Below are 26,329 nucleotides of genomic sequence, written 5' to 3' on the forward strand. Positions count from 1 at the left end.
TGAAGGCTGTGAGTGCCAAGCTCAGAGCCTGGGCTGTAGCCCACAGGCACGGGAAATCACCTATACCCGTTTCTTCCTCGGGGTGCCTGAGGATTAAGGTAGGAAGGAATGTTTCGGGGCTGGCAGTGTTGTGGGCCTTTGGTGCATGTAGATATTCTAAATGGACAGGTGGAGGGACTGTGAGGTCTCCATTCTGAGGCCCCATGAAACATCACAGGGAGATGGTCCAGGATGTCTCCAAGCCAGAAGTACCTGGGGTCCTCCAGCCCAAGCACCCACACAGTGCCGGTCTGGCCTCTGTCCACTGGCCTCCAGGCTGGGTGGCCTAAGTTCCTCCTGTCCTGGGACACTCTGTTGGAAAGTCCTTGCAAGAAGCATGGAACAGAATATGAGAGGAGACTCTGGACAGGTCCTTAGTGCATGGCCACTTTATAGGGTGTGGCTGGGCCCACGTCCCTTCCAGTCTCCTTGCCTGGGGGGTGACCTGGGCTGTCCCAACCAAGCCTTGGTGTGGAGGTTCTCACATCACATGGACCCTGTCCTGCGCTAGAGGCAGAGCAAGAAAGAAGGGAAGGACGGAGGATGAAACCAAATGGAGATGAAGGAAAGGGGTCAGAGGAATGGCAGGGGGAGGAGGGAAGGAGGGAGGAGAGAGAAGAGAAAGAGCAAGACAAAAACAGAGACTCCAAGAAGGAGAGAGAAATGCAGGCCACGAGAGGGGAAAAAGGGAGGCAGGGAGATGGAATCAGACACAAAGGAGACAGGTCTGACTCCACACTTCCAGGGAGGGGGTGGGAACCTGCACCACATAGTTCCTTCAGGCACGATGGGGGCCCTGAGCTGAGCAGATGGTGCTGTTGCGTGAAGGACAGAATGTGCTGCCCTTGACAGAAGCACAGGGACAGCTGGGCCCTGCAGCCAGGCTCGGGACCAGGCCCCACTGCTCTCCCACTGGCGAGGAACAGAATGACCCAGTCCTGAGAGGGCTACAGAGCAGGCCTCCATCTTCAGTGTCCTCTGGGAGCCCAGACTCGAGTTACCCCCCAATGGTGGGATGTCTGAGACTAAATGGGGAGCGTCCCTGAGCCTCTGGCCCAGCTCCCTTCCGAACCTCTTGGGACCAGAAGGGGGCACTTGAAGTGGCTTCTCTGGAACCCCACTGGCCACAGCTGTGGCCACTGGCCCCCTCAGAGAGGAGGGGCTAGGGTAACCCATTCCTGGGATGTTTCTGGGTAGGTGTGTTCACTGAGGCTCCAAGAGGAGCCCTCAACCTGCCCCAGGAATGCAGGTGGGTGCACATGCCTGCCTCCTCCACCCCGGATGCCTTAGCACTGGGCAGGCTGAGAGGGGGAAGAGAGCACCCTCTGGGCAGAAAGAATTTTGCTTCAGATGGCTGAACTCAGCTGGAGGGGTAAGGCTCCTGTGTGGGTGACCCCACCCCTCTGCACAGTGTGTACAGCATTGAGTGGTACATGCCCCCCTGCTCTCCACCCAGGCAGGGGTGAGAGGCTCAATGGGGAGGCCCTGCTCCTGGATAGGGAGACCTTGAGCGCACCACACCAGGTGTTGTGACTCTCCAGCAGGGTCTTTTGGGAGGGGGCTCATGACAGCAACTGTGGCCCTTTCCTAGGGGTCCACAGACATGGCTTCTCATCCAAGCACAGCAGCCACCTACTTGCTGAATAATTCCATACCACTCTCATAACCTCCCAGCATTCCAAGCTCTTCATCTGAATAGCAACCAGTGTTCAGAATACCCCAGGGACCTCACCCCAAGCTCAAGGGCAGGACCATCCTCCCAGGAAGACAGATGTGCACAGAGGGAGGTGTGAGGCTGGCCAGCAGGCCTAGCTCTTGAGGGTGAACATCAGGGGCTGAACCGTTCCCTGCAGGGCCAGGAGCAGGGCAACACTCTACCTGGCTACTCACAGAGCTCTGCAGCAACCACGGACCCATGGCCGCCAGTGGGGTAAGACAGCCCTGGAGCACTCTCTCTACCCTTTCTGTGGGAAGAGTGGATGCCAGCCCAGCACTGTCTAGGGGAAAGGCACATCTCAAAACCCCGACCTGGTGGGGCACAGTGGCTCACACCTGTATTCTCAGCACTCTGGGAGACTGAGGCAGGCGGATCACCTAAGGTCAGGAGTTCGAGACCAGCCTGGCCAATATGGTGAAACCCTGTCTCTACTAAAAATACGAAAATTGGCTAGGCGCAGTGGCAGACGCCTGTAATCCCAGCTACTCGGGAGTCTGAGGAAGGAGAATTGCTTGAACCCAGGAGGCACTCCAGCCTAGGCGACAAGAGTGAAGCTCTATCTCAAAACAAACAAACAAACAAAAAACCCACACCCAAAAAACCCCAGCCTAACCCCTGATGCTGCAAAGCATCTCGGGTCTCACAACCAAGGAAAGGCAGTCACAGCACTGCTGAGGGCAGGCAGGGGAAGAGGGACATATCTGGGCCCCAAAAGGGAGCTTGTGCATGCTGGTCTGTGCTCACCCTGCCACCCCACCACCACCCAATGCTGCACCTGGGCCTCGGCTAGCATGACGTCTTGGATGATGGGGAGTCCACGGGGCTCGCCATTCTCCAGCCGCACGTAGGTGACCTGGTAGCCGCGGATCTGGCCATGCTGTTTGCTGGGGACAGGCAGCTTCCAGTAGACATGCACAGCAGTGGAGTTCAGTGGCTCCACCTCCACCTTCCGCGGAGGCCCGCTGGGCACTGGGGGGGGGTCAGGTAGAGAAGGAAGTCAGGCCTGGAGGTATCGACCCTGGCTCAGGTGGGCACAGCAAACTCGAGGGTCCTGCCTCAGCACCCCACTCCCCCAGGAAAGGCCCTGATACAGTTTCCTTAGATCATCTGTCCCTGGTGAGGCACACAGAAGGCTCCCTCTGCCCGCCACGGGTAAGAGCCCAGGACTGGCCCTGCCCACCCCTCTGGCCCAGGCCTCTCACTTGGTGGGGAGGGTCGACATGGGGGAACAGGTGGAAGTGGGGCACCAGGTCTTTGACCACCCCCAGTCAGCACAACCTGTCCTGACTCCTCCTAGGCCCCAAATCATGCCAATGTCCAGCCAACGTGGAGTCTTGCTGATTCTACTTTGAGTATCTTTTACACCAATCTGCCCAATCTTGACCTTTCAAATCTTAGACAGGGCTGCTTCTCCCATCTTAGCCTGTGAAGGTTTCAGCTGCTTTGGAGACAGCCCCAAAGGCTGGGATTTGGGCCTCAGTTATCCCGTAAGTGACATCCCCCCACTTTAGGCCATTACACCTGAACCAGAAAGATGAGTCGACCTGGGCCTGTGTTCAGGAAAGGAAGGCCCTGGGGAGCTTGGTGGGTGATGTCTGAGGCAGAACGCCTCCCCTCCCGCCCCGGTGGCACTGCCTACCGTCCTCATCGGTGCGCACCAGCACCGGGCTGCTCTCGGGGCCGGGGCCCACGTCTGTGTGTGCCCGCACCCACACCCGGTACTCCGTCCACTTCTCCAGGCCCACCAGGTCCCAGCTGGAGTGCTCACGGCTGATGCCATCCACCACATGCCGCCCGCGGTCCTCGCCGTCCACTGCCTCGTAGGCCACGGAGTACTGGGTGATAACGCCGTTGCGGCTGTCGGCAGGCGGCGGGACCCAACTTACCCGGACCGTGGTGGAGCCCATGCTCACACACATCACCTTCTGGGGAGGGGCGGAGGGGGCTGGGGAAGACAAATGGGGGGGAAGCAAGCAGATGGAGGGTGGGGATCACAGGCACAATGACTGAGTCACAGTGGACTGGAGACTCACCCGGGCAGGCTACCCCTCAGGTGCTGAAATGGCCATCCCAGGGTCCCTCCAGGCAGGCTGCTGCCACTGTCGCCAAGGACGCCTGACTCCCTCTGACCTGCCTCCCTCTCTCTCCCTCCCTCTCTCACACACACACACGGTGATACACACACAGTTATCACACACACTGACTCTCACACAGCCTCACACACAGTGTCTCTCAGTCTCAGTGCCTCACACACGTCTCTCACACAGTCACACGCTGTGTCACACACACAGGGTGTCTCATACATATACTGTCTTGGTGTCTCACAGTGTCTCTCACAGTCTCACACACACACAGTGTCACATATACATAGCATCTCACACACAGTCTCCACATATAGTGTCATATACAGTGTCACACATATACAGTGTCATATAGTGTTTCACACACAGTCTCACACATATACAGTGTCATATACAGTCTCATATGGTCTCACACATATAGTGTCACATACACAGTGTCACACACAGTCTCACACATATACAGTGTCACATACACAGTGTCTCACAGTCTCACGTATACATAGTGTCATATACACAGTGTCTCACACACACAGTCTCATGTATAGTGTCATATACACAGTGTCTCACACGTGTCTCTCACACACAGTCTCTCACAGTAAATACACAGTCTCTCATGGTGTCTCACACACACACTATCACATACATAGGCTGTCTCGCACATACACTGTCTTGGTGTCTCACAGTGTCACACACACACAATGTCTTGGAGTATCATTGTCTCTCACACAGACTCACATATACACAGGGTATCACATACCCGTAAGTGTCTTGGTGTCTCACACATGGCATCTGACACACACACTCTCTCACACACAATGTCTTAGAGTTCTGACACAACATCTCTCACACGAGGTCTCTCCCACACATATGCTGTCTCACACAAAACATACATGATATCAGATACACACAAGCACGTGGCCATCCCACTGCCATCCGCACACACAGCCACATATGGAGAACTGCTTCACATCTGCTGTGCCCCCGGTTCTGCTCTACCGAGGAAGAGTGGCCCCAGTGGCCCTTTTGGCATAAGGCAGCCTTCACCTGTGCCTGCCTGGAAACAGTCTCTTTGCCAGTGCCACAGGTAATCACCAACCGGAGGCCGGACATGAAGGCCAACAGCCCCTGGCGTGGAGAAAAAGTACCCACCAACAGAGGTGCCCTTACTCAACAGCTTCTTTGGGAATTAGGAGGCAGACACGTGTCTCCTTGTGTCCAGTGATGTGTCCAGACTCCACGCCCACTGAGGACTCTGCTGCAATGCACAGGTTTCCTCTTCAAGTTCTGTCACCACCCCCTGCCATGGGGACTTCAGCAGCCCCTTGACCCACTGGCCCCAGAGCCCCTCATCTCCAGGACTTTCTCCTCCCCTGCACAGCTGTGGTCATGCCCTGGAGGCTGCCAGTACTGGGGATGGCCCTCCCTCCAGAATCACGGGCTCTCACATCCCCTTGCAGACCCCACCCCCTTGTTCTTGCTCAGTCACTCCCGGCCCTGGGCACTGAGCCTGCTCGCCAGCTCCTCAGGATGACTGTCCATCAACCTTGTCCTTCCCACCCTCCATGTTCAGCTTCCACAGTCCACCACCTACCACACTCTCACCAATATCGCAAAGTCCCTCGCCTCCTGATCTTTCCATGCTCCTTCCTGGCTGCTGCCAAGCCCTAGATGAATCCAGCTCTCCCCCTCCTTCTCTACAGCAGCACTGAGGCAGGCTGGCGTCCTATGCACACGTCCCCAGAGGCCTCATCCTCCAGGACTCTCCATGCTGCCTGTTTCTGCCCCCTGCCTGGCTCGCTCTGCCACCTCACACGAAACAGTACCCCTCCTCCACGCTCCCCAGACCTCCAGCTCCCTTTGCCTGCCTCCTCTTGGCGCATGACCATGTCTCCCACACTGCAGAGAAGACCGGGCTTTCACAGCAGCTCCCTCCATCTCTTGCTACAACCCCCCCACCGTACTTGCATCTGCAGCAATTCTCTCCTTTCCACCCATGAGAATGGAGAGTTGAGCCACCCTGTCCAAGGCTAAGCTCTCTCACCACCCATACTGTTCCCCTTCTCTCCACCTCCCAAGGCTCCACCAGTTACCCTCTTTTCCACGGTTTCTTTTTTTCCTATTGACTGTTTCCAATAGCATTTAAATATGCTTGAAATTTTCCCATCTTAAAAGAAAAATCCCAGGCCGGGCACGGTGGCTCACACCTGTAATCCCAGCACTTTGGGAGGCAGAGGCGGGCGGATCACGAGGTCAGGAGATCCAGACCACCTTGGCTAACACGGTGAAACACTGTCTCTACTAAAATTACAAAAAAAAATTAGCTGGGAGTGGTGGTGGGCGCCTGTAGTCCCAGCTACTCGGGAGGCTAAGGCAGGAGAATGGTGTGAACCCAGGAGGCGGAGCTTGCAATGAGCCCCAAGATCACGCCACTGCACTCCAGCCTGGACGACAGAGCAGGACTCTGTCTCAAAAAAAAAAAAAAAATTAGCTGGGTGTGGTGGCGGGCGCGCCTATAAACCCAGCTACTTGGGAGGCTGAGGCATGAGAATCACCTGAACCCGGGAGGTGGATGGAGGTTGCAGTGAGCCGAGATCATGCCATTGCACTCCAGCCTGGGAGACAGAGCAACGCTTTGTCTCAAAAAAACAAAAACAAAACAAAACAAAACAAAACAAAATCCCACCCTCAGCTCCACAGCCCTCTCTAGCCATAGTGGTCCCCTTGTTCAGAGCTACACTTTCTGGCAACGTCTGGGCTTGCTGCCTCCACATCCTCAGCACCCACACAGGCCTCATGAAACATCCACCAGCTTTGGTCCTACCACGCACCAAGCTTCATCTCCAGGGACACTCCTTCATGTTGCTCGGTCCAACAGGTACTCCTGACCGCTCAGCAGCATCTCGTCTACTTCTTGAAACTTTCTCTCCTTCCAACCTCCAAGTCACTCCCCTCCCCTGATTTCCTCTCATCTGCAGTCTTTCTTCTCAGGGTCCTTTAGCTCCAGCCCAGCCCTGGATTCCCACAGCCTGCCGAGCACTGCCATGTGGATGGCACACGGCATCTTGAACTTGGGTGTCTGAGACCAGCTGTAGTTTTCACACCTGCCTCTGCCCCATTTCCCATTCTACACCAGCACCACTCTCCTCCCAGGTTAATACACCAGAAACAAGATTCACCTCCACTTCCCTCCCCCTGGGCCCCTATTCATAACCCATTACCAAGTCTGACCAGTCAGCATCCCTGACAGTTCTCAGATCCACTGCCATCACCTCACCTGCGCCACCATCTTTTCCCTGGACCGCTACAAAGCCTCCTAACCGGTCTCTGCTTCCTCACAGGCTGCCCTGTCCATTCTCACAGAGCAGCCAGAGTCAGCTCTCCTGCCTACCCTGTGTCCCCAAGGCCCTGACTGCCATAGCTCCGGCAGCTACTGCAGCCACACTGGCCTGCTGCTTACCTTGTGACCATAACCATGTGCCTTGCAGCTGGAAGGCCTTCAGGCCTGCAGACTCTCCCGGAGGCCTGTGTGCTCCCTGCTCCTGTTCATTTACCAGTTGGCTCCCACCCTTCCTTCAGGCCTTGGGAGAGTGTTACCTCCCCAAGGCAACCCTCTTTGACCCCTCAGATCAAAGGAAGTCTCATCATCTCTCCACCCTGTCTCTTCCGTCCTACCTTTTTTTTTTTTTTTTTGAGACGGAGTTTCACTGTTGCTGCCCAGGTTGGAGTGCAATGGCGCCATCACGGCTCACCACAACTTCCGCCTTCCAGAGTCAAGCAATTCTCCTGCCTCAGCCTCCCGAGTAGCTGGGATTACAGGCATGTAGCACCATGCCCAACTAATCTTGTATTTTTTAGTAGAGACGGGGTTTCTATGTTGGTCGGGCTGGTCTTGAACTCCCGACCTCAGATGACCCGCCCGCCTTGGCCTCCCAAAGTGCCGGGATTACAGGCGTGAGCCACCGTGCCTGGCTCTTCCATCCTACTTTACACAAATGTCATTAAAAGCTCATTTGGAGGCCAGGCACGGTGGCTCACACCTGTAATCCCAGCACGTTGGGGAGGCTAAGGTGGGCGGATCACCTGAGGTCAGGAGTTAGAGACCAGCCTGGCCAACATGGTGAAACTTTATCTTTACTAAAAATACAAAAATTAGCCAGGCGTGGTGGTGGTTGCCTGCAATCCCACATACTCGGGAGGCTGAGGCAGGAGAATCACTTGACCCCAGCAGGCAGAGGTTGCAGTGAGCCGAGATGGTGCCATTGTACTGCAGCCTGGGTGACGAGCAAAACTCCGTCTCGAAAAATAAATAAAATAAAAAAGCTCATTTGGGTAATTACAGGTGCAATGTCTGTCTGCCCTGCTGGAATGCAGGATCCCCATGGGCAGACACCATGTGTCTGGTCATGCTGCCAGCCCTGTACCGTGCATGGGGCCTGGCCCCCAGCTGCAGCACAGCAGGTGCTTCTGGAATGAATCCATGAACACAAGGTCACACACAGCCTCTTGACACCACTGGTACATGCACATGGTCCCACTTCATAAGGACCACTTCAGACACCGCTATGTTTCTGGTCATCACATGGCCACATCAGATGTGGTCACCATCTCAATCCCACAATGCTACCCAGCCAGTCACATCCATGACACCCTATCACACAGAGTCTCACACAGCAGCTGACTGTGGCTGTGTGACCACACATAGGACGCCCAGCAGCAACCACAGAGTCACACACACACACACAGTCTACTGTCTGGGGGGCTACCGAGACCCACAAACACGGTTACGGGATCAGGCCAGAGACGCCCACAAAGACAAGGGTCATGCCCAAGATCCACTGATGCACATACACAGGTGCTGCACAGCCAGCTGGTCAGGTATGGTCACACACTCACACTCATGGGCAGTACCACTCCCAGAGCTGCAGCATCGGAGTCTCTCACACACAACACCAGAGTCTCACACAGACAGCCTTGCAGACAGTCCCCTGCACGGCCACGTGGTCACAATTCAAGGCACACGTGGGCAGGCTGGGTCACATGGCCGCATTCTCAGACCTGTCCCCGAGTGCAGTCAGCTCAGGGTGATCACATGGCTCCCAGGTAACTTTCATGGGGAGTATGAGGAAGGGAATGTGGGTGATGGGGAGACGAGATGTGGGGCCATAGGGAGGAGAAACAGCCGCCAAAGCAGGTCTGGGACACGGCAGACCCACCGAGGATGGCCCATCAGCTAAGCTAGTGTGACCAGCACAGAGTGGGGACGGAGATGAGGCACAGACACAGAACTTACCTGGGCAGTGTGTGGGGCATGGGCGGGAGGAGGGGCAGGAGGCTGGGCAGGGAGCAGGGAGGGCAGCAGCAGCCTGGACTGGACAGACTGGGAGGCACTTACCTGGCCCTCTCCCGAGGCCCAGACTCAGAGCCCAGGCCAGAGTTCGGTTTGGCCAGCAGACCTGACCACCCCACCTGCCTGGTCGAGGGGGAAGGATGTGTGTGCATGTGTGTGTGTGTGTCCCAGCCCAGGTGTAACAGGCAGCGGACTTGGGAGACACTTACTGGACTGTGCTGTGCGGGCCTCAATGGTGGGGGTGAAGACGCCCACCCCCATATCTGAGCGTGCAGCCAGCTGGAAGCGGTAGAGTGTGTCGGGCTTCAGGTCCTCTAGTGTGTAGGAGGAGGTTGGGTCGAAGGTCACCTTGTGCTGGGAAGAGCAGGGAGCACTCACTGACAGCTCTGAGCTCAAAGTCACTCAGAGGTTGTTCCCCAACATGGGCTGCAATGTGACACCTCTGGACCCACCATGGCTCTAGGACTGGCTCCACACCATAAGGCCACATGGACCACAAAAGGAACTCAGGGCTTAGCCCATGCCACAGACGCCTCACAGACCACATGGACCACAGGAGCCATCTGGGACGCATGGCTTCTGGGGAAACTTTAGGGCTCTGCCAGTCATGTGAGCCACAGAGCCTAGGAAACCCAAGGCAGACCCTGGGGACTTTGCCCCTAGCACAGGGTGACAATGACTCCAGATTCATACAGGCTGTGCGGGCCACATGACACGCATGCATCACTAAGCCTCCAGCAGAAACCTTAGAGGCTGTGCCCACATAAGCCACAGAATCCAGAAAACACCCTCCTGGGTTAAGCCCATCACAGACCCTCAGGGACCAGGAGACCCCCTCAGCACTTCTCTGCCCGCTGCACACCTGTTGGTCTTCGTCCTCTGCCACCCAGTACACCAGTTCATACATGATGATCCGCTCCTGAGGGGGCAGCAACCACGAGAGCTGGATCCTGGTGTCCGACTCCACCTCGGCCTGGAAGTCCGCGGGCTGGGCAGGCACTGCAACACCCCACACCAGGCAGGTCAGCCTCGTCTGCGTGAGGTCAGGGGTGCCCAGGGAGGAGGGAGCCGAGGAAGTCAGGTCCTAACCTCACACCCTTATCCTACATCCCAACTGACCACACATCTATGGAATACGGCACCTTGATCCTCCCAAGAGCCCCCAACCTCACAGCCGAGGGAGGGGGAAAGGCACCGCCACAACCTCAGCCTCCCCTTCTTTGCCGTTGGCTGCCCAGCCGGCATGCCCCCACCTACCTCCCTGCTGCGTCTTGACCTGGATGGTGGGGCTGGGAGGGCCATCGCCCACAGCAGTGAAGGCAAGGACGCGCAGGCTGTAGGTGATGCCAGGCAGCAGGCTGCCCACGGTCGTGAGGAGCCCCGCGTCGGTGTTGTGCTTGTGCCAGGCGTTCGGGGGGCGGCGGGAGTCCGGAGTATAGTAGACGCGGTATCCCCGCACCAGGCCGTTGGGCTCCTCGGGAGGCTCCCACTGCACCAGCATGGTGCTGGCGCTCAGCATGCGTGCCTGCACGCGGCGCGGTGGGCTGGAGGGCGCCTGTTCTCCCGTGCGTGCCCGCACTGCCTCGCTGGGCGGCCCTCGCCCGATGCTGTTCACCGCCAGCACGCGGAAAGCATATTCCGAGAAAGGGCTGAGGCCGCCAATGCTGTAGCGGGTGGTGGCCACACCATCCACCTCCTGAAAGGGGCCCTCCGTGCCCGCTGCGCGGTACTGGATGCCATAGTAGGTTACAGGCTCCGAGTTCCCAGAGTCCCAGGTGAGGGTGACACTCGTGGCAGTTGTCTCTGTCACCACAAGATCAATCGGAGGCTTTGGAAGAGCTGGAGACAAAGTGGAAGGCTCAAAGCTGCCCGAGGTCAAGATCCTTAGGAACCAACCCTAGACTTGGGGATTATCCAGGATACCTGGTGGGGTCACCTGAGTGTGGCTGATACCCACAGCCTACCTTGAAAAATGGCTGGAAAAGCTTATGGTGACCTCTGAAGGCACAAGTGAGGGACGGTGGCCAGGCCCGTCAGTGCCCCCCCAGGCCTTGGGTCATTTAGTATGTACACATATCAACTGTGGGATTCACTGGACCCTCCCATCAGCACACCAGACTCATCTAACAAACAGACCTGGAGGTGACGTGACCCTTGCAGTCCCATGTAGATGAAAGGCACCCAGACTGGGTAGCAGCTATGTGCCTCTGCAGGTCACCTGAGCCCACCTGGTGGAGAGTATGTGTAATAGGCAGGGGAAGGGGAGATATTTCCTTAGGGACTGGCCCGGATAGAAAGAGTGATGGGGCTGCTGGCCCCACAGACCCTGCAGCTTGGCTCAAATTGAAGTGGAAAGGTCCTGAGTCCACAATCATTAAACAAATAATTAACAAGCACCCACTCAATGCCAGACATTGTGCTGGGGCTACAATGCCACACAGTCACATCCCTGCTCTCATGGAGTTTACACCTCAGTACAAGAGAGAATCAATAAACAAGTCGATCGTACTCATGATTCTGCCATGTGCAAGGACAGCAGGAATCAGGCTGCTGAGGTGGAGTAAGATCCAGGGAATCCCCTTGGATGGGGTGATGAGGGAAGGAAAGCATCACCAAGCTGAGGCCTGGAGGGGTACATGGAGCCAGTGACAGAAGGGGCCAGGCAAGGAGCACGGCAAACGGAAAGCAGCATGTGTCTGGGCAGCTGGCGCGTGACAGGGTGGGAAGCCAGTGGCCCTGGGAGACCACAGTGAGGATCCTGATCTGTATCCTAAAACAACGGGAAGCCACTGGAAGGTGTTTCTCCCTTTCCTAAAAGGGAGTGACTTGATCCTCAATTACATTTTTTAAAGATCACTCAAGCTGCAAAACAGATAATGGATCAGAGGCTGTTGAGAATTGCAGCGGGGAGACCAGGAAGGAATCTGGTTGTTTTTTTTTTTTCATAGGGTCTCGCTCTGTCACTCAGGCTGGAGTGCAGTGGTGTGATCATGGCTCACTGCGTCACTGTAGCCTCACCCTCCTGGGCTCAAGTGATCCTCCTGTCTCAGCCTCCCAAGTAGCTGGGCCACAGGTGTGTGCCACCACGCCCAGTTTTTTTTTTTTTTTTTCGTAGAGATGGGGGTCTCACTATGTTAACTGGGCTGGTCTCAAACTCCTGAGCTCAAGCAATCCTTCCAACTTGGCCTCCCAAAGCGCTAGGATTACAGGAATGAGCCTCCGTGCCTGGCCAGAATCGGTTACATATATGTGACATATGTGTAATACATGTGTGCCTGTCCCCAGGTATCAGGGCAGAGAGAACACACTTTCCCCTACTATTTTACCACACCCTTCTTGCTGGGAGGCTATTAAACCTGAAGGTCTGGTACTATGTAGTGGTTAGGAGGGTGAGCTATGGATTCAGACCACACTGGGTTTAAGTCCCTGCTCTGTCATTTATTTTTATGTGACCCTGGGCAAGTGATACACCCTCTCTGTGCCTCGGTTCCCTCGTTTCAAAAATGGAAATAATAAGAGCACCTATCTCCCAGGGTAAAACAGAAAAAAACAAAATCAACTGTGCTTGCTAGCATGATGTCTGCCACCAAGAAACTCAATATGCCTTAACTATTATCATTAAGCCGGCTAATAACAGAAATCCCTCCCTCCCTCTAAGGGCTGCAGGACCCCAGGGCAGGGACACCCAGGAAACGGTAAGAATTCCTCAGCCATGCCTGTGCCCATGGCAGCCAGCTCACATTCGCCCACCACCAGGACCTCCCAGATGACAGGGAGGGCACTGATTACAGCACCTGCCACACTCACCTTTCACTGTGACCTGGGCTGTGGCCTCGATCATGCCCAGCGAGGAGATGGCCACACAGGTGTAGTTGGCAGAGCGTACGACATTGCTGAGCTCCAGGACGTTGCGGCCGACTGGCATCTCATCCTCCTTGGTGAGCTCCTCGGCCCCCATCATCCACTTCACGTAGGGCATGGGTGCACCCACTGCCACGCATGTCAGGTTCACGCTGCCGCCTGGCATCACCTCCTGGCTGCTGGGAGGGATGGAGAAACGAGGAGCCACGCGGCGCACTGCAGGAGGAGGGAGAGAGGCACTCACAGGCCGGGCAGGACACACGACTGCATGGAAGGGCAGGGGCCCCTCATTCAGGAAGCCCCTCTGGTCAGAGCCAAACCCATGCTCAGAGACAGGAGGGGTGGCACCGCCGGACCCCAGCTCATCATCCACTCCCACCCCACCCACTTCCAGCCTAGAAGTGGCCCCCACACTCAGGGACTGTCTGGAGCACGATGACTTACTCAATGAGAGATCTTGCAACCAAGCTCCCATTTTATAGCCTAGGAAACGGAGGCCTGTCAGGAAGGTCCTGTTTGCCCAGGGTCACACAGGGACTCAGTACAAGGTCCAGGCCTGGTCAGGACCACAACCCAGGGTGTCCTCCAGGGCCTATCTCTGCCTGCTCCTGGCTGGAGCACCAAGGAGAGAAAGCAGGCCCTAGGGTGGAGGGTCCTCAGAGCATGGCTGGGCAGAGCAGAAGGCCAGTCCAGAGGGACACAGCCACCTGCCGTGGAGTCACTGCCTCCACCTCCAGGCCATGGCCTGAGGGGAAGAAATAAGGCAAGCGGCAGGGCCGCCTGCCAGGGTCTCAGCCATGCTCAGGGCACAACCTGGGAACCCAAGCAAAAGGGCTGCCCTCGGGAGGACTGGGGAGGGGCAGGGGTCAGGGCAGGCCAGGGACGTGGTCTGCGGGCAGGATGGGCATGACGATGGCAGTAACATGATGAGGGCGCCGAACAGACGGCTTCCTGCGCCAACAAACAAGGGTCTCAAGGGGACGGGTGGCTGTGCCTGGCCACGACCTCCAGCCTTGGACTCCCCTGACCAGAAGCTGTTCTGAGCTTCTCAGTCCAGGGTACAGCCTAGAACCACCCGCCCCCGAAGTTGGAAGCTTGACACAGACACAGGAGCATGCAGAGGGAAGGGAGATGATGAAACCCAGCCGTGGGCAGGCATGTCTGGCATGCAGATGGGCCATGCAGCTGGTGAGCAGAGGCCAGGGTGTGTCCTACACGGGCACTCTCACACGCAGGGCCAAAGGCGGCAGGCAGCAGGCTAGTCAGTACCCAAGAGCACTGCTGAGAGCACCGGTCTCTGAGGACCCTCGCTGGGGGGCCCAGGCATGCAAAGACCCCACAGCACCACATCAGGAGCATCTCCACTATAAGCACCAGACTATGCTGCTCACACAGCCCCAAATCACAGAACCAGAGCTAGAAGCAACTTCAGAGACCTCCCGGTCCAACGTGTGACCTCACCATACAGGGGTCAAAACTTAGACCCAGAGATCAGACATTCAGCAAGTCACCAGGTCCTGTGAACAGTGCGGCATAACATATCTTCCAAATCCATGTATTTCTCTCCACACACACAGGCAACTGCCACCACCAAAGTCCAAGCCATCATCATCCTTCCCTGAGTTGCTGCAATGTGTTCTGTGTCGGTCCTTCTGCCTTGTTGTCCACTGCCCCAATTCCTGCTCACGGGCCCTCCACAAACAGCTGGCACAAATCTGATGCCACTCCCTGTTTAACAAGCTCCTGCATGGCTCCCAGTGACTCCTCTGCCCAGCCCACGAGACCCTACCTAATTTAGCACTTGCTTCAACTCCTTCCACAGCCTGCCTTACTTCGGTGCTCCAGACAGAACCCAAACCCTGGCAGCCCCAGAGACCAGGCCTGACAGGTGCTGGTGGGCTGGATCTGTGTCCCCAGGTTCACCTAGGGCATGAGAGTGTCTTGTAGACATTCAGGGTTCTGCCTTCTCCTCAAATTAATGAGCATTCCCATTGTCTTTAAGGAAACCACTTCTACCTGCACTCTTCGTACATGGGGCATGTGACCCAGATCTGACTATGGAGAAACAGCCTTTGGACTTCCGCAGAAACTATTAGAAAAGCGACCTTCTCTCTCTACTGAGGTAGCTAAGCTTAGAGCAGCTGGGGATGGCTTCTCCCAACACACAGGAAAAGCTGCTTGAGAACAAAGATGTCGACAGAGGAGAGGAGAGCTCAGAAACAAACAGACAAATGCCTGGCCAACCTGTTTAAGCACCTGGATCTAGCCCTGCCCAGCACCAAATCTACTACACTTTTCAGATTTGTAACCCAAGAGTTCCTTGTTTTGCTTACGCTGGTATAAGTGGGTTTCTGTCATCTGTTCTAGTGCCAGGAGTCTCTACCAATGATGACAGCATGTCACAGACACAGTTCTTGTGGCAGAACAGGTGGATCCCGGGGCATGGCTGGCAAGTGTCTCATGGCAACAAAGGACTCTCTGAGCACGCACCCCAAATGGTCCAAGGTGAGAGCAGGAGGCTCAGCCAGGACCACCACCCAGCCCAGCGATGCATGCCCTCCCTCTGCTCTGGAGATGGGCCTCAGGGACGGGCACAGGCAGGCAAGTCTGTTTGCAGATCAGGTCCAGGCCTGCCACAGAAGCAGCCTGTGGGGTGGGGGCAGCACAGAGGAGCAGCCTTAATGAACTAAATCTCTCCTGTCCTCTCGGCCAGTGGGTGCCCTGTCTCCTCCTCTTCATGGGAAGGGAAGCTATGCTTAAGCACCTACTAGGTGCAGGTTTCCATGCTGTAGATGCTATCACCTGCCAATTACAGTCAAGGGAACTGTTTTAAAACCAAGCCACATGACCAAGTTTATATACGTAGTAGGAGTAGGTCTGTGTGATGAAAAACTGTCACCCTTTCGAGCCCTGGCTGACAGGCCTGAAAAAAGACCCAGAAGGCTCTGGGGAGATGCATCAGAATTAGCAGAGGCTGGCAGGAGAGGACGCTGCTCCAGCGGGCATAAGGATGGGTTTAGACAGCCTGTGCCAGGGAGAGGTCATGATTGCAGGCTTGACCCCAGTCGGTGGTGGAATCATGGGGCCTAATCAGGTCGTTGGATACCAGGACCAAGAGCCCCAGCAGAAGGAAGTAGGTCCTTGGCCAATAAACCTTGGGCACCAACCTAGAAACCTGACTGGACTTTACCCCCAAATTGTCCCTGGAGGACAGGGTCTTCAGGCCAAAAGGCAGACTTCATGGATCAGCCCTGGAGGTCAGGCCAACGCCCTGAGCCACGTCTTCTAAAGCCTCCAACTCCTGCGGCTGTCAGGAAATTGAGGCACTTCACAGAAGAGTTGTGTTTATTTTTTCCCTCCTAGATGCAGGTGGCAGGGAGAGCTCTAGGGGCTAGGCATAAGTGTGAGAGGTCAACAGTGGCCTTTAGGGTCACCTGCAACACCAAGCGAGGGCCTCAGGTCCAGAGGCTCCTGGGCACACCACCTTCACTCTCACAAGGACACTGGGCTTCAGCCACGCAGAAACTTTACTGAGACTGAGACATTTTCCATGTGAGGGAGGTCAGGGTATGTCTACAGAGGAAGGGTGGGGGAAACAGGCAAGGGACAACCTCCTTGTATTCCAAGTGCCAACAGGGACCCGCATCCTAGACCTGCCCAGACAGCCACCCCCATGCCAATAGCTGGAGTGGCTGGCATCTCACTGCAGCAGCCCCAACCATCCTCCTCCCACTGCTGCAGGCCCAGGGCCTCCAAAAAGGAGCAGGCCTCACCCTGGACAGTCTATTGACAGAAGCAACAGCAGGGAAAGAAAAACTGGAGCTGGGAAAAACGCACTCAGGGTCTAATCTTAGGCTCCAACAATGCCGGTCTATTACCGTTCCCTGTGCATCCTTAGTGCTGACATTTTATAGACAATTTCCAAAACAGGGCCCTGCCATTTCTGGATTATATTTCAGCTGTAACTTTTAAGTCTAATTATTTGCGCTGACAACCCCCTATAATAGGGCGGTGCGGCGCCCAGAGGCATCAGCATTCAGTAGAGTGACAGCCTAATCGCAGGGGGAGGCAGCCCCGCAATCTGCATTCACTCAGAGAAATTTCTCTGATGAAAATAACACAACATTAAGGAGGGGATGAGGGGCAGGATCCACTGTATCAAGATAAAATAACTCTTTAATAAATAACCTTGTGGCTGCCGCAGAGCAGTAATTAAATGCCGGCATACCCGGCACACAGTTTTAAGTAAAGCTGGAAAAATGTAAGATGCAATTATCAGCACCAAACAAATTACCAGCCCGGCAAATCCCCCTGGAATATTTAGAAACTCATTTCTGCCTTCCCGCTAAATATTTGTCCATGTGCTTATTTTTGGTGGGACCATAGGGTGGGGTGGGGGAAGGGAGGGGATGAGGGACCAGGAGGGTAGAGGAAGGGGCATGGAAGGAGCCACTCTGGGCTGGGCTGTCTCTGCTGATGACTATTTTCTGGATGCCCTGGCAGATCTGCCCGGTCAGCAAAATGGTGTAACAGAAATGCCCCAGTGCTCAGCTGTGCATACGGATGGATGCTCAGGGCTGATATCTGAGCCGAGGCTATAGCCCTCCTCGACTGGCTCCCTCACCCTCACAGAGGAAACTCAAGCCACAGAGGATGTGGCAGAGGGAACGAGGATGGCCTGGGTTTGCTCCCTGAGGCTCAGCCTGTCCTACACTGCTATCCTGAACCCCCAAAACCCAATGGACAGGTGAGTCTCCTCTGACCACACAGACCATGTGATACATGAATGACCACTAGCCCCTGCTGCCAACCCCAGCATCAGGGGTGGGGGTCTGGCTCCAAGGGTGGGGCGGAAAACCAAGCCCCAAACAGACCTGCTCTGGAATGGGCTCAAGGACAGTCTCCAGGAAACCCTTCCTAACCTGTGGCTGAGTCAGGGGCCACTTCCAGGCTCCCATATGGATCCTGCTAAGTTGCAGCTGACCGTTCAGTTACTCCAGGTAGAAGCAACTTGAGTCTGAATGCAAAGCATCAAGCTAAGGAATGTCAGTTAGCTGGCTGGTGGGCTAAATTCCACCCTCAGACAGACACGGGAGCTAGCTGGGAAGCTTGGGCAGAGGGGCCTAGGGCAGGTAGGAGGATCTTAATTTGGATCTGGCTGGAGAAGGAAAAGACAACCTTATGGGAGACTTCCTCAGGGTGCCAAGATGACGCTACTCACCCTGCGCCATGGACACCAAGCTCCCTGAGGCAGATCAGGGCTGACTGCCCCATTAAGCCCTGGTGGGGGACCTGAGGGCCTCAAAGACAGGGTACACACTGCAGGACTTTTGCCCTGTGCTGCAGGATACTGGGAGGACAGCCTGCTCTAGCCTCTTGCCTTAATGTTCCAGTAGTTTCGGCTGAGCCTGAGTCTCTAGGCAAGCAGGGCGGTGAAAGGTCCCACAGGTGCACACAAAGCGCTACAGGTCTTACACCTCTCCCTGACCACAGCCCCCCACAACCATTCCTGAGCACCGCCTGGATCAGACAGCTGGCCCAGCCTGGGTGCAAAGGTGGGGTACAGTTTCATGCCATGCAGCATGCCCACCCCACCACCCTTGCAGGGGAACCAGGCTAAGGGGACATGCAGACACGTGGTGCACCAGGGACCCAAGCAGCAGGAACATGCAGGTCAGGGGTCTGCCCACCCATCCCTGGTCCTGCCTGCCCGCCGGCCCCAACAACAGAGACTGGCAGGCAGGCATGGCGCAGTGAGCCTGAGGGAGCTGACAGAGCCCGCTGGGCCCTACTGACAGGCGTGTCCCATCGATGGGCGAACTGTAGATGGATAAGAAGTGAAAAGGACCAACCTTCTCGCTGATCTGAGAGATGAGAGTTTGGGTTGATGGCAGAGTGCGATGAAGATGAGGAGGGAATAAAAAAAAGACAAGGAGAAACACAGAGAGAGTAAAAACAGGCCAACCTTCATCTGCCCACACAGCACGGAGACGAGACGAGACTCCTGTGCCCCCTCGCACACACACATGCACACAGGTGCACACGAACCACATCGCTCACAAAAGACTCAGGACTCATGGAGGACATGGTGGACAGGGCTGAGGCCCGCCAGCAGGCGCCAGGGAGGCCGAGGGTGGGGCCGGGGCAGGTGAAAATGGGGCACAGGCAGGCCCCCATGCCTCACACGCACCCCACAGCTCAGACAGACCCTGTGGACCGGGCTCTGGGGTCAAGGCCCACCCAGCCCACAAACCTGCCAAGGTACAGGAGCCACTAGAAGCCACCCCCACACACACCACCGGTGCGAGGAGCATGTCTGGGCACCTGTGGGGAGAAAGGCACTGTCCCTGTTTTAGACAGCTGTGGCCCCGCAGCCAGGTCCCTAGAGAAAGGGGGAAGGCTGGTAGTCCTGGCACAGGTAGGCCAGGCTCTGAGGAGGGCAGGGCTCCACCCTGGCCCCAGCAGCTGTACACCCAGAGAGCTGTAGATGGAAGGAGAGAATGAGTCACTCAGGGAGAGTCAGGTGGTGAAGGAGAAAGGCTCTGGCCCACCCAGCATGCCTGGGCCTGCTAGACTGTGGGTGGAGCTGCAGGCAACTGTGAACAAAGTCAGATGTAACTGGATGACACATCCCCCCACAGTGCTATCCGAGAGGCTACTGACTAGTAGCCGAGTGCTAGCTGCAGAGGCTACTGACTAGCAAATGCTTCCTGTGTGCCTGGCAATGTGCCTGGTGCTTCACGTGTACTGTCCCATTAAATGTAGCAGTCGCGTGGCCTCAGAGAGCGACAGTGGGAGCCCTGAGAATTTGGGGGACAGAAGGGAGATGTGAGGTAGACACTGAAGCCAAGTCTGATGAGGAGACGAAGCCTTGTGGCCAGTGGACACAGGTGAAGAGAGTCAGATGGGTGGAGACAATGGTAGTGGGAGGCCATCAGTAATTTCCCCCAGGTGACATGTTGCAACGTTTGTTTTGACTGAGGGGTGCTACTGGCATCTAGTGAGCTAGAGATGCTGCTAAACACCCTCCAATGCACAGGATGGCCCCTCACAACTAAGAATCGTCCAGCCCAAAATGTCAACAGTGCTGCGGCTGAGAAGTTCAGGGCTAGAGCCCACATCAAGCCGTCTGAGGCTCAGGAGCCTGCTGTGGGAGGAAACCTCGAAGCCTCTCTGCTGGGAGATGGGATGGGGTGCAGGCCAGCAAGCAGGCTGGCACTGGGGACTCCTCCACGGCCATCCACCCACAAGCAGAGCTCAGGATGCAGAGCTGGTGGTCAGCCCAGTACACGCTGTCCCCAGGCGCTGGGGCTGAAGGGCCCCTAGTACTGCTGAGGGCAGAAGGCAGGGGTTTTGCCAACCATGAGATGACGAGCAGTGGGGGCACCAGAGGCAAGGGACCCAGGGAGCAGGGCCTTTCAGGTGTGCCTAAGTCCTGTCAGTAGGACACTAGGGCCTATGGGGCAGGCTGCTCTTGGCAAAGCAGGGTGGTGTAGATTCAATTAGGGTCTACATGAGGCAGGTCCTGGGGACAGAGCTTAGAAACGGTCCTGAGACATCAGGGCCTAGAGGAACGTCGTATGTGTGTGTGTGAGAGACAACAGAAGTCAGGTTTGGCTGTTTTGGAGTCCCTGGCAAGTGGGGCTGGAACTAAAGGAACCCCCGTATTTCCTACCAAAAGGCATGTGGGGATGGAGCGAGAAGGGTAGATTCAAGAAGGGCTGGTAGGGTTAGGGGATGGGCCATGGCAAGAGCCAGTCAGGGCCCTGCCTGAGTCTACCATGTGTAAACAGGGAGCCCCACAGACAGGGATGCTCCAAGGGGCTGCACATAAGAGTTCCCTGGGCAGTGACTGAGCTGCCAGCTACAGCAGCTGAGCTCAGTCGATCTCCAAAGAGACCCACTGCTCTGCCTCCAGGGCTGGGGCCAGTGTAACAGTGACTTCAGAGAATGCTGCCTAGTCAAGAGGACAATGCGGGGGTCCATCCACCTCTGGGCCTTCTTCTGCCTCAGCATTGCCTCCTGTAGCTGTGCCCTGGGAAATGTGCCCATAGGCCACGCCCTTGCAGCTGGCTTGGGTTTACAGTGGCTCTACTGGGCCTCTCCTCTCCCTGGTGCAGCCACATGCAAAGGCTTTCTTGCTGAGGCCTGGAACTGCCACTCTCGACCCTACAGTCTTGTGAGCAGAGCTCTAGAGAGCACAGCATTTGCGATAGTCAGGGTGGGAGGAGGCAGATCTTTGAGAAGGGTCATTCCAGCTGCTCCTCTGTTGGAGTGGACTCGCCAGCCCCCATGCCTGCCAGACACTCTGCCTGGGGCAGGGTGGGGCCAAGGCTGTGCCGCTTACAACTCCACTCCTCTAGGCCATTTGGGAAGTTTTCGGGCTCTTGTTCCTGAAGACAGACAAGCTGACCTGAGGCCTGAGCCTTGATGAGCAAGACACCTGACAGTAAGCTAGGGGACCTCCCACCCCATGCCCCCAACTCTCATGAAGCATCTTTAATAGTCTCTGAAGCACAATTTGCCCACCACAAATAGCTCCTCTGCAGCTCAACTGGTCACCAAATGGGCTGGCAGCCTGTGGCCTCTCCAGAACCACCCTCTCCCATGACAGACAGCAACTCCTTGATAAGTTTATTTTGGTTGACAGCCTAATTCTCTCTGCTCTGAGTAAGCAAGTCTGACCACATGGCCCCAAAGAGTCGGACAGGCCACCGCCATCACCCACCACGTGCACTGGGTGGAGAGTCAGACGACACCCCTCAGGAAGCCGCGCTAAGCACGTGGCGCGACCTTGGCTCACTGCAACCTCTGGTTCAAGCGATTTTCCTGCCTCAGCCTCCTGAGTAGCTGGGATTACAGGCACACACCACCACGCCCAGCTAATTTTTGTATTTTTAGTAGAGACGTGGTTTCACCATGTTGGCCAGGATGGTCTTGATCTCTTGACCTCGTGATCTGCCTGCCTCAGCCTCCCAAAGTGCTGGGATTACAGGCGTGAGCCACCACACCCGGCCAACAGTTTAACTTTTAATGACATCCATCTGTACAAGAGAGCTAGGTGAGGGGACAGTATGAGGGTAGAAGGGGCTCTCAGGGCCCCTTCTGGGCACATGTATATCAGACCCAGTGTGTTCTCAGGAAAGGGCAAGGTGGCCAGCTTTAGTCACCCCTAGGCTGTGAGCATAGCAGAGATTGGAAACCCCAAAACAGTCCCCAGGCTCCTCTCTGCTGGGAACTTGGACTTCCAGAAAGCACACTGTCCACTCGCTCCCAGCAAAGAACATCTGGAACATACCAGGTGCTCACCCGAGGCAACATAACCACAGGGGCTCACAGCTGAACACAAGGGTTCCTCCAGGAAGGCTCAGGCAGACCTGGCCAGAGGATAGGCTCACCTGGCCTGGTCCATTCCTGAGGCCTTACTACCCCAAAGCCCAGAGCCATGGTGGTTCTGGAGCCCACCATGCTGCGGCAGGCAGGAGGATGTACTGAAGGAAAGCCAGGCCAGGTATGCATGCATTTACACACAGATAAGTGTGCCCGTGTGTGCACACACACATGCACATACACCAAGAAGTCGGATTGGATGGCTCCAAATTCCCATGAGGCTCCGGGCCCATGCGGCAAGACCTACAAAAGATACAAATGCTCCCAAGAGTGGCTGCTTCCCCATGGGCCTGCAGGGAAGGAAGGCGAAGTAGTGGCAGACGCCAGGAACTTGCCCAGTGGGAGCTGTTGCTGCTGCTGCAGAAAGAAGCAGGAAGGAGAAGAGACTGGGGCCATGGCAGTCCCTTGCGTGTCTGCACCAAGGGCTCTGGGCAGAGAGCCCGGCAGGTGCAGCACAGCTCTGTGGTGACAGGGTCCTTACCTCGCACATACAGGTTCGCAGGGGCTGAGTAACGTGTGCCTGCCGAGTTGGTCGCCACACACTCGTACTTGCCTTGGTCGGATTCCTCACTGCTCTCTATCTGCAAGGCACCTGTGGGTACACGAAGGGAGAGGTCAGGCACGGCCCATGTCGAGTGTGGCCTGGAACACGGTGAGAGGTCTCGACAGCATCTGTGGCTGATGTTGACCAGATGTCGAAGCTCATCCAGGCCACACCCTGGCACCCCCTGCTGCTTCCAGGAAGCTCTCCCTGAAGAGCCCAGTGGCCTCCTGTCTAGAACCAATGGTTGTACTTTGGAGCACAATCTCATGCTCCCCACAGTCCAGCAAGACCCGTCTTTGCTCTGCCAGGGACCGTACCCCAACCCCCAGCTCCATTTGGTTTCTGCCACACTCTTGCCAGTACTGGAGCCTGTTTCCCAATCAACATCCCTGTTAGTGTTCCTGGCCCTGCAGCCCCACTAAGCCAGTCAGAGCCAGGTGTGGGAGCAGCCTGCAGACTGGCGGGCCTGGGATTCACAAGCACGCCATGCCCTCATCAGGCTGGAGCTTGAGAATTTGCCGCCCACCAGGAAGGAATGGGCTTGCCCTGGGGGCCTGGTGCCCAGCAGCCTCTGCTCCCAGCATCATCTTCCCCTCCTACTCCACCCCCTCCCCGCCAGCCCCACCCATTCCGGCTCCTCTCCTCAGCCTGGTCCTGCTAAAGTGCTTCGACCCACCACAGCTCCTGCATAATTCAAGAGGCTAATGGAGGTTGGAGCTCCCACTCGGGCCAGTGCCCTGAGGGGCTGCTCTGGCCGCAGACGGACAGACAGGAGCCAGGATCGGGGTGGGTGGGTAGCAAAAGGACCCTCAGAAAGGGTGGAGGAATCTTGGGCTTGAGGCCAGTTCTGACAGGTCCCGGTGGGGGAGGCCAAGGCAGAGCGGCAAGGTGGGGGTGGATCCACTGGACTTGGCCATCCCCTGGCCCCACCAATAAACACTTGAAAAAACTGTTTGTGAAAGCACACTGGGCAAGCTGTCTGTGACAGACACACCCCCGGGCACAGGCAGCACACCCCTCCCTGGAACAATCCAACAGACAATTACACCCACACACGACGGTCCAACAGTTAAGAACCCCCACAGGACACAGTCTGACAAAACCACCTCCTGCACAGAACAGCCAGCCTGACCTGACAGCCCCCACCTTCCCAGGGCCCAGGCTGATGGACAATCACACCTACACAGGACACGGACAGAAGCTGCCGGGCCCCCCCTGCCTGGACTGGACAGGAGCCAGAGGAAGAGTTCCAAGTCATGCTCTCACGGTTGGGGCCCAAAGGGGTACCACCCTGGATCTGAACTATAGCCACCTCACTACCTGATGTCCCTCTTCCACCATCTAACCCAGGGCAGCAGGAGGGACTGGGAACCCCCAGGGGGCTGGCAGCTAGAGGTGAAGGAAGGTGGGAGGCCACCAATGCAGGACGCAGGACCAGCCTGCCTCTTTGGTGCTGGCCTCAGCCCTCCCCCACCAGATGCCAGGGAGCACCAGGGCCCAGTGCACATGCCAAATACCATCTCCTTTAAGAGCAGCCCTGATGGGCACCCAACAGGTCATGCTGATGGGATGGATGGACACTGGTACAGAAAATGTTCATTCAAGCAGGTCGGGTTCAGGTCGCTGAGGGGTCGAGGCTGCCCTAAGGTCACCTCAGTGAGGCAGGGGGGTGTGGGTGGGGTGAGGGAGACCTGGTGGCTGGTGCCACAGGCTTGGGGCAGAAAGTGGTTCCTGGGTGAAATTTCTGACCCAGAAAACAGGAGGTTCCTCTGCAACAAGAGCCTAAGAGTGGTCATGGGGCCCAACAGAGACCGGGTGCCTATTTGCATACAGAAACCCCCAAATCTGGAACCAACACCAGGACCCAGGAGTAGGGACAACAAAGAGTCAGCACAGGCTGAGTAGATGGGCAGGGGGATTGGGGGGCTCCCAGGTGAAGCAAGAGCCAGCCTCCGGGTGATGGGCAAGATAGCACCCAGGAAGGCAGCTGCTCTTCCCTGAAACCATCCTGGTCCTGAGCTCTGAAGGTCTAGATGTGCCCAGACACTGAGAGAACTGGAGAGAAAATGATGTGAATAGACGAGCCACCATTTTACAGGTGTCTGCTCTGCCCCAGACACTACACATCCTCCTCTCCTCTAATTCTCATGACCCTGTGCGGCAGGTGGCCGTGACCCAATTTAAAGAGGAAACACACTTCTGAGAGATGAACTGAGTTTCTGAAGATCACATAGGTGGTAAGTCAGATTTGAACCTGGATCTTCCTGAGTCCAGAATCTGTGCTTTTAACTCTTAGGCTGCAGGGCCCTGCTGCGTGGAGGCAGCCTAGCGGGGACTCTGAGCTGACAGGTCAGGTGATGGAGTTACGCACGAGCCTGTTTACCTCCCTGTTGTCATCCTAGCACCTACACGGAAGTCTTAAGTGAACATTCCTCCTAATCCTTGCCAGGCTGAAGGGATGATCCTCATTCTACCACGGTACAGAGCCGGGATACTAAAGGGAAAGTCAAGTAATAATTGAGGTCCCCCCAAAAGATACTGTCAAGAGAAAAGGCAAGGCTTGGTCATGCTCCTCAACCTCAAGGGAAGCTCTTCTGTCTAGGGAAGCCGGGGGACAGGCTAAGTTTCACAGTAGGAGCTGATGGGGTCCCTTCTGTGGGGATGGCCTGGAAGGCCTGGGCAGCAGGGCTTGCTGTCCAAGGCGGGGCCCGGCGAGTATCTTCACAATTCAGACTTGCAATGGATGAGTCCACAGGAGGGAATGACAGAGTGGATGTGTGTGGTGGCCGGTGGTGTTGGGGGTGCTGGAGCTGGAGATGAGGAGGCTGAAGAGGTTGGGATGGGGATGGGGAGGTGACAGACTGGACGGGATGGAGTGGAGGTGACGGCAGTGGCAAGGTGTGGTGTGGCGAGAGGCACGGACAGCATTCTTACCTCTGATTGGTGAACCACCTGGCGAGGTAATTTGAATGCAAATAAGATCAGAGAGAAGCATTAGTATAAAAGGAAGGAAAGCCACACAAAGCCAAATCAGGTAAAATAAAACACAAGAAAGGGCCTTAAATACATGGAGAAATTGAGGCCTGAGTTAGGCCGACACGGACAATGTGTGAGCAAGCAGGCAGAGCCAGACTGAGTGTCAGTGAAGCTGTGTCCCAGGTCACTGGCTCTGCTCTGGGGAGGAGGAGGGGGCTCAGTGGGGCTGGGGGTGATGAGAATCAGGGAGGTGAGTCAGGACTCCTGCAGACCCCACTGGCTGGGGCCAATGGAGGGGGAAGGTGAAGAAAAGAGGTAGCAACCCCACCCCACAGGGCCACCCAAATCCCACCGGTGTGTAAGATTCCAAAACA

The 26,329-nt window shown here is 56.3% G+C and overlaps 1 protein-coding gene across 17 annotated transcripts in view; it reads right to left on the minus strand.

The window, feature by feature from the left end:
• The window catches only part of PTPRF (protein tyrosine phosphatase receptor type F), a 93,141-nt gene that overhangs the window by 22,241 nt on the left and 44,571 nt on the right, over positions 1-26,329 (minus strand). For 12 of the 17 annotated variants that reach the window (XM_055346801.2, XM_055346795.2, XM_055346781.2 and 9 more), the window contains 7 exons: positions 22,917-23,027; positions 12,992-13,261; positions 10,442-11,023; positions 10,047-10,183; positions 9,394-9,538; positions 3,396-3,701; positions 2,532-2,725 (listed from right to left, as the gene is read on the minus strand). In XM_055346801.2, coding sequence (XP_055202776.1) covers positions 2,532-2,725; positions 3,396-3,701; positions 9,394-9,538; positions 10,047-10,183; positions 10,442-11,023; positions 12,992-13,261; positions 22,917-23,027 — 1,745 coding nt within the window. Of the gene's footprint in view, positions 1-2,531; positions 2,726-3,395; positions 3,702-9,393; positions 9,539-10,046; positions 10,184-10,441; positions 11,024-12,991; positions 13,262-22,916; positions 23,028-25,913; positions 25,932-26,329 lie in introns of all 17 variants that reach the window. The other 5 variants (XM_055346875.2, XM_055346863.2, XM_063699542.1 and 2 more) reach the window with 3 other exon arrangements.

Source organism: Gorilla gorilla, chromosome 1 (genome assembly GCF_029281585.2).
Source record: "Gorilla gorilla gorilla isolate KB3781 chromosome 1, NHGRI_mGorGor1-v2.1_pri, whole genome shotgun sequence".
Taxonomy (NCBI): domain Eukaryota; kingdom Metazoa; phylum Chordata; class Mammalia; order Primates; family Hominidae; genus Gorilla; species Gorilla gorilla.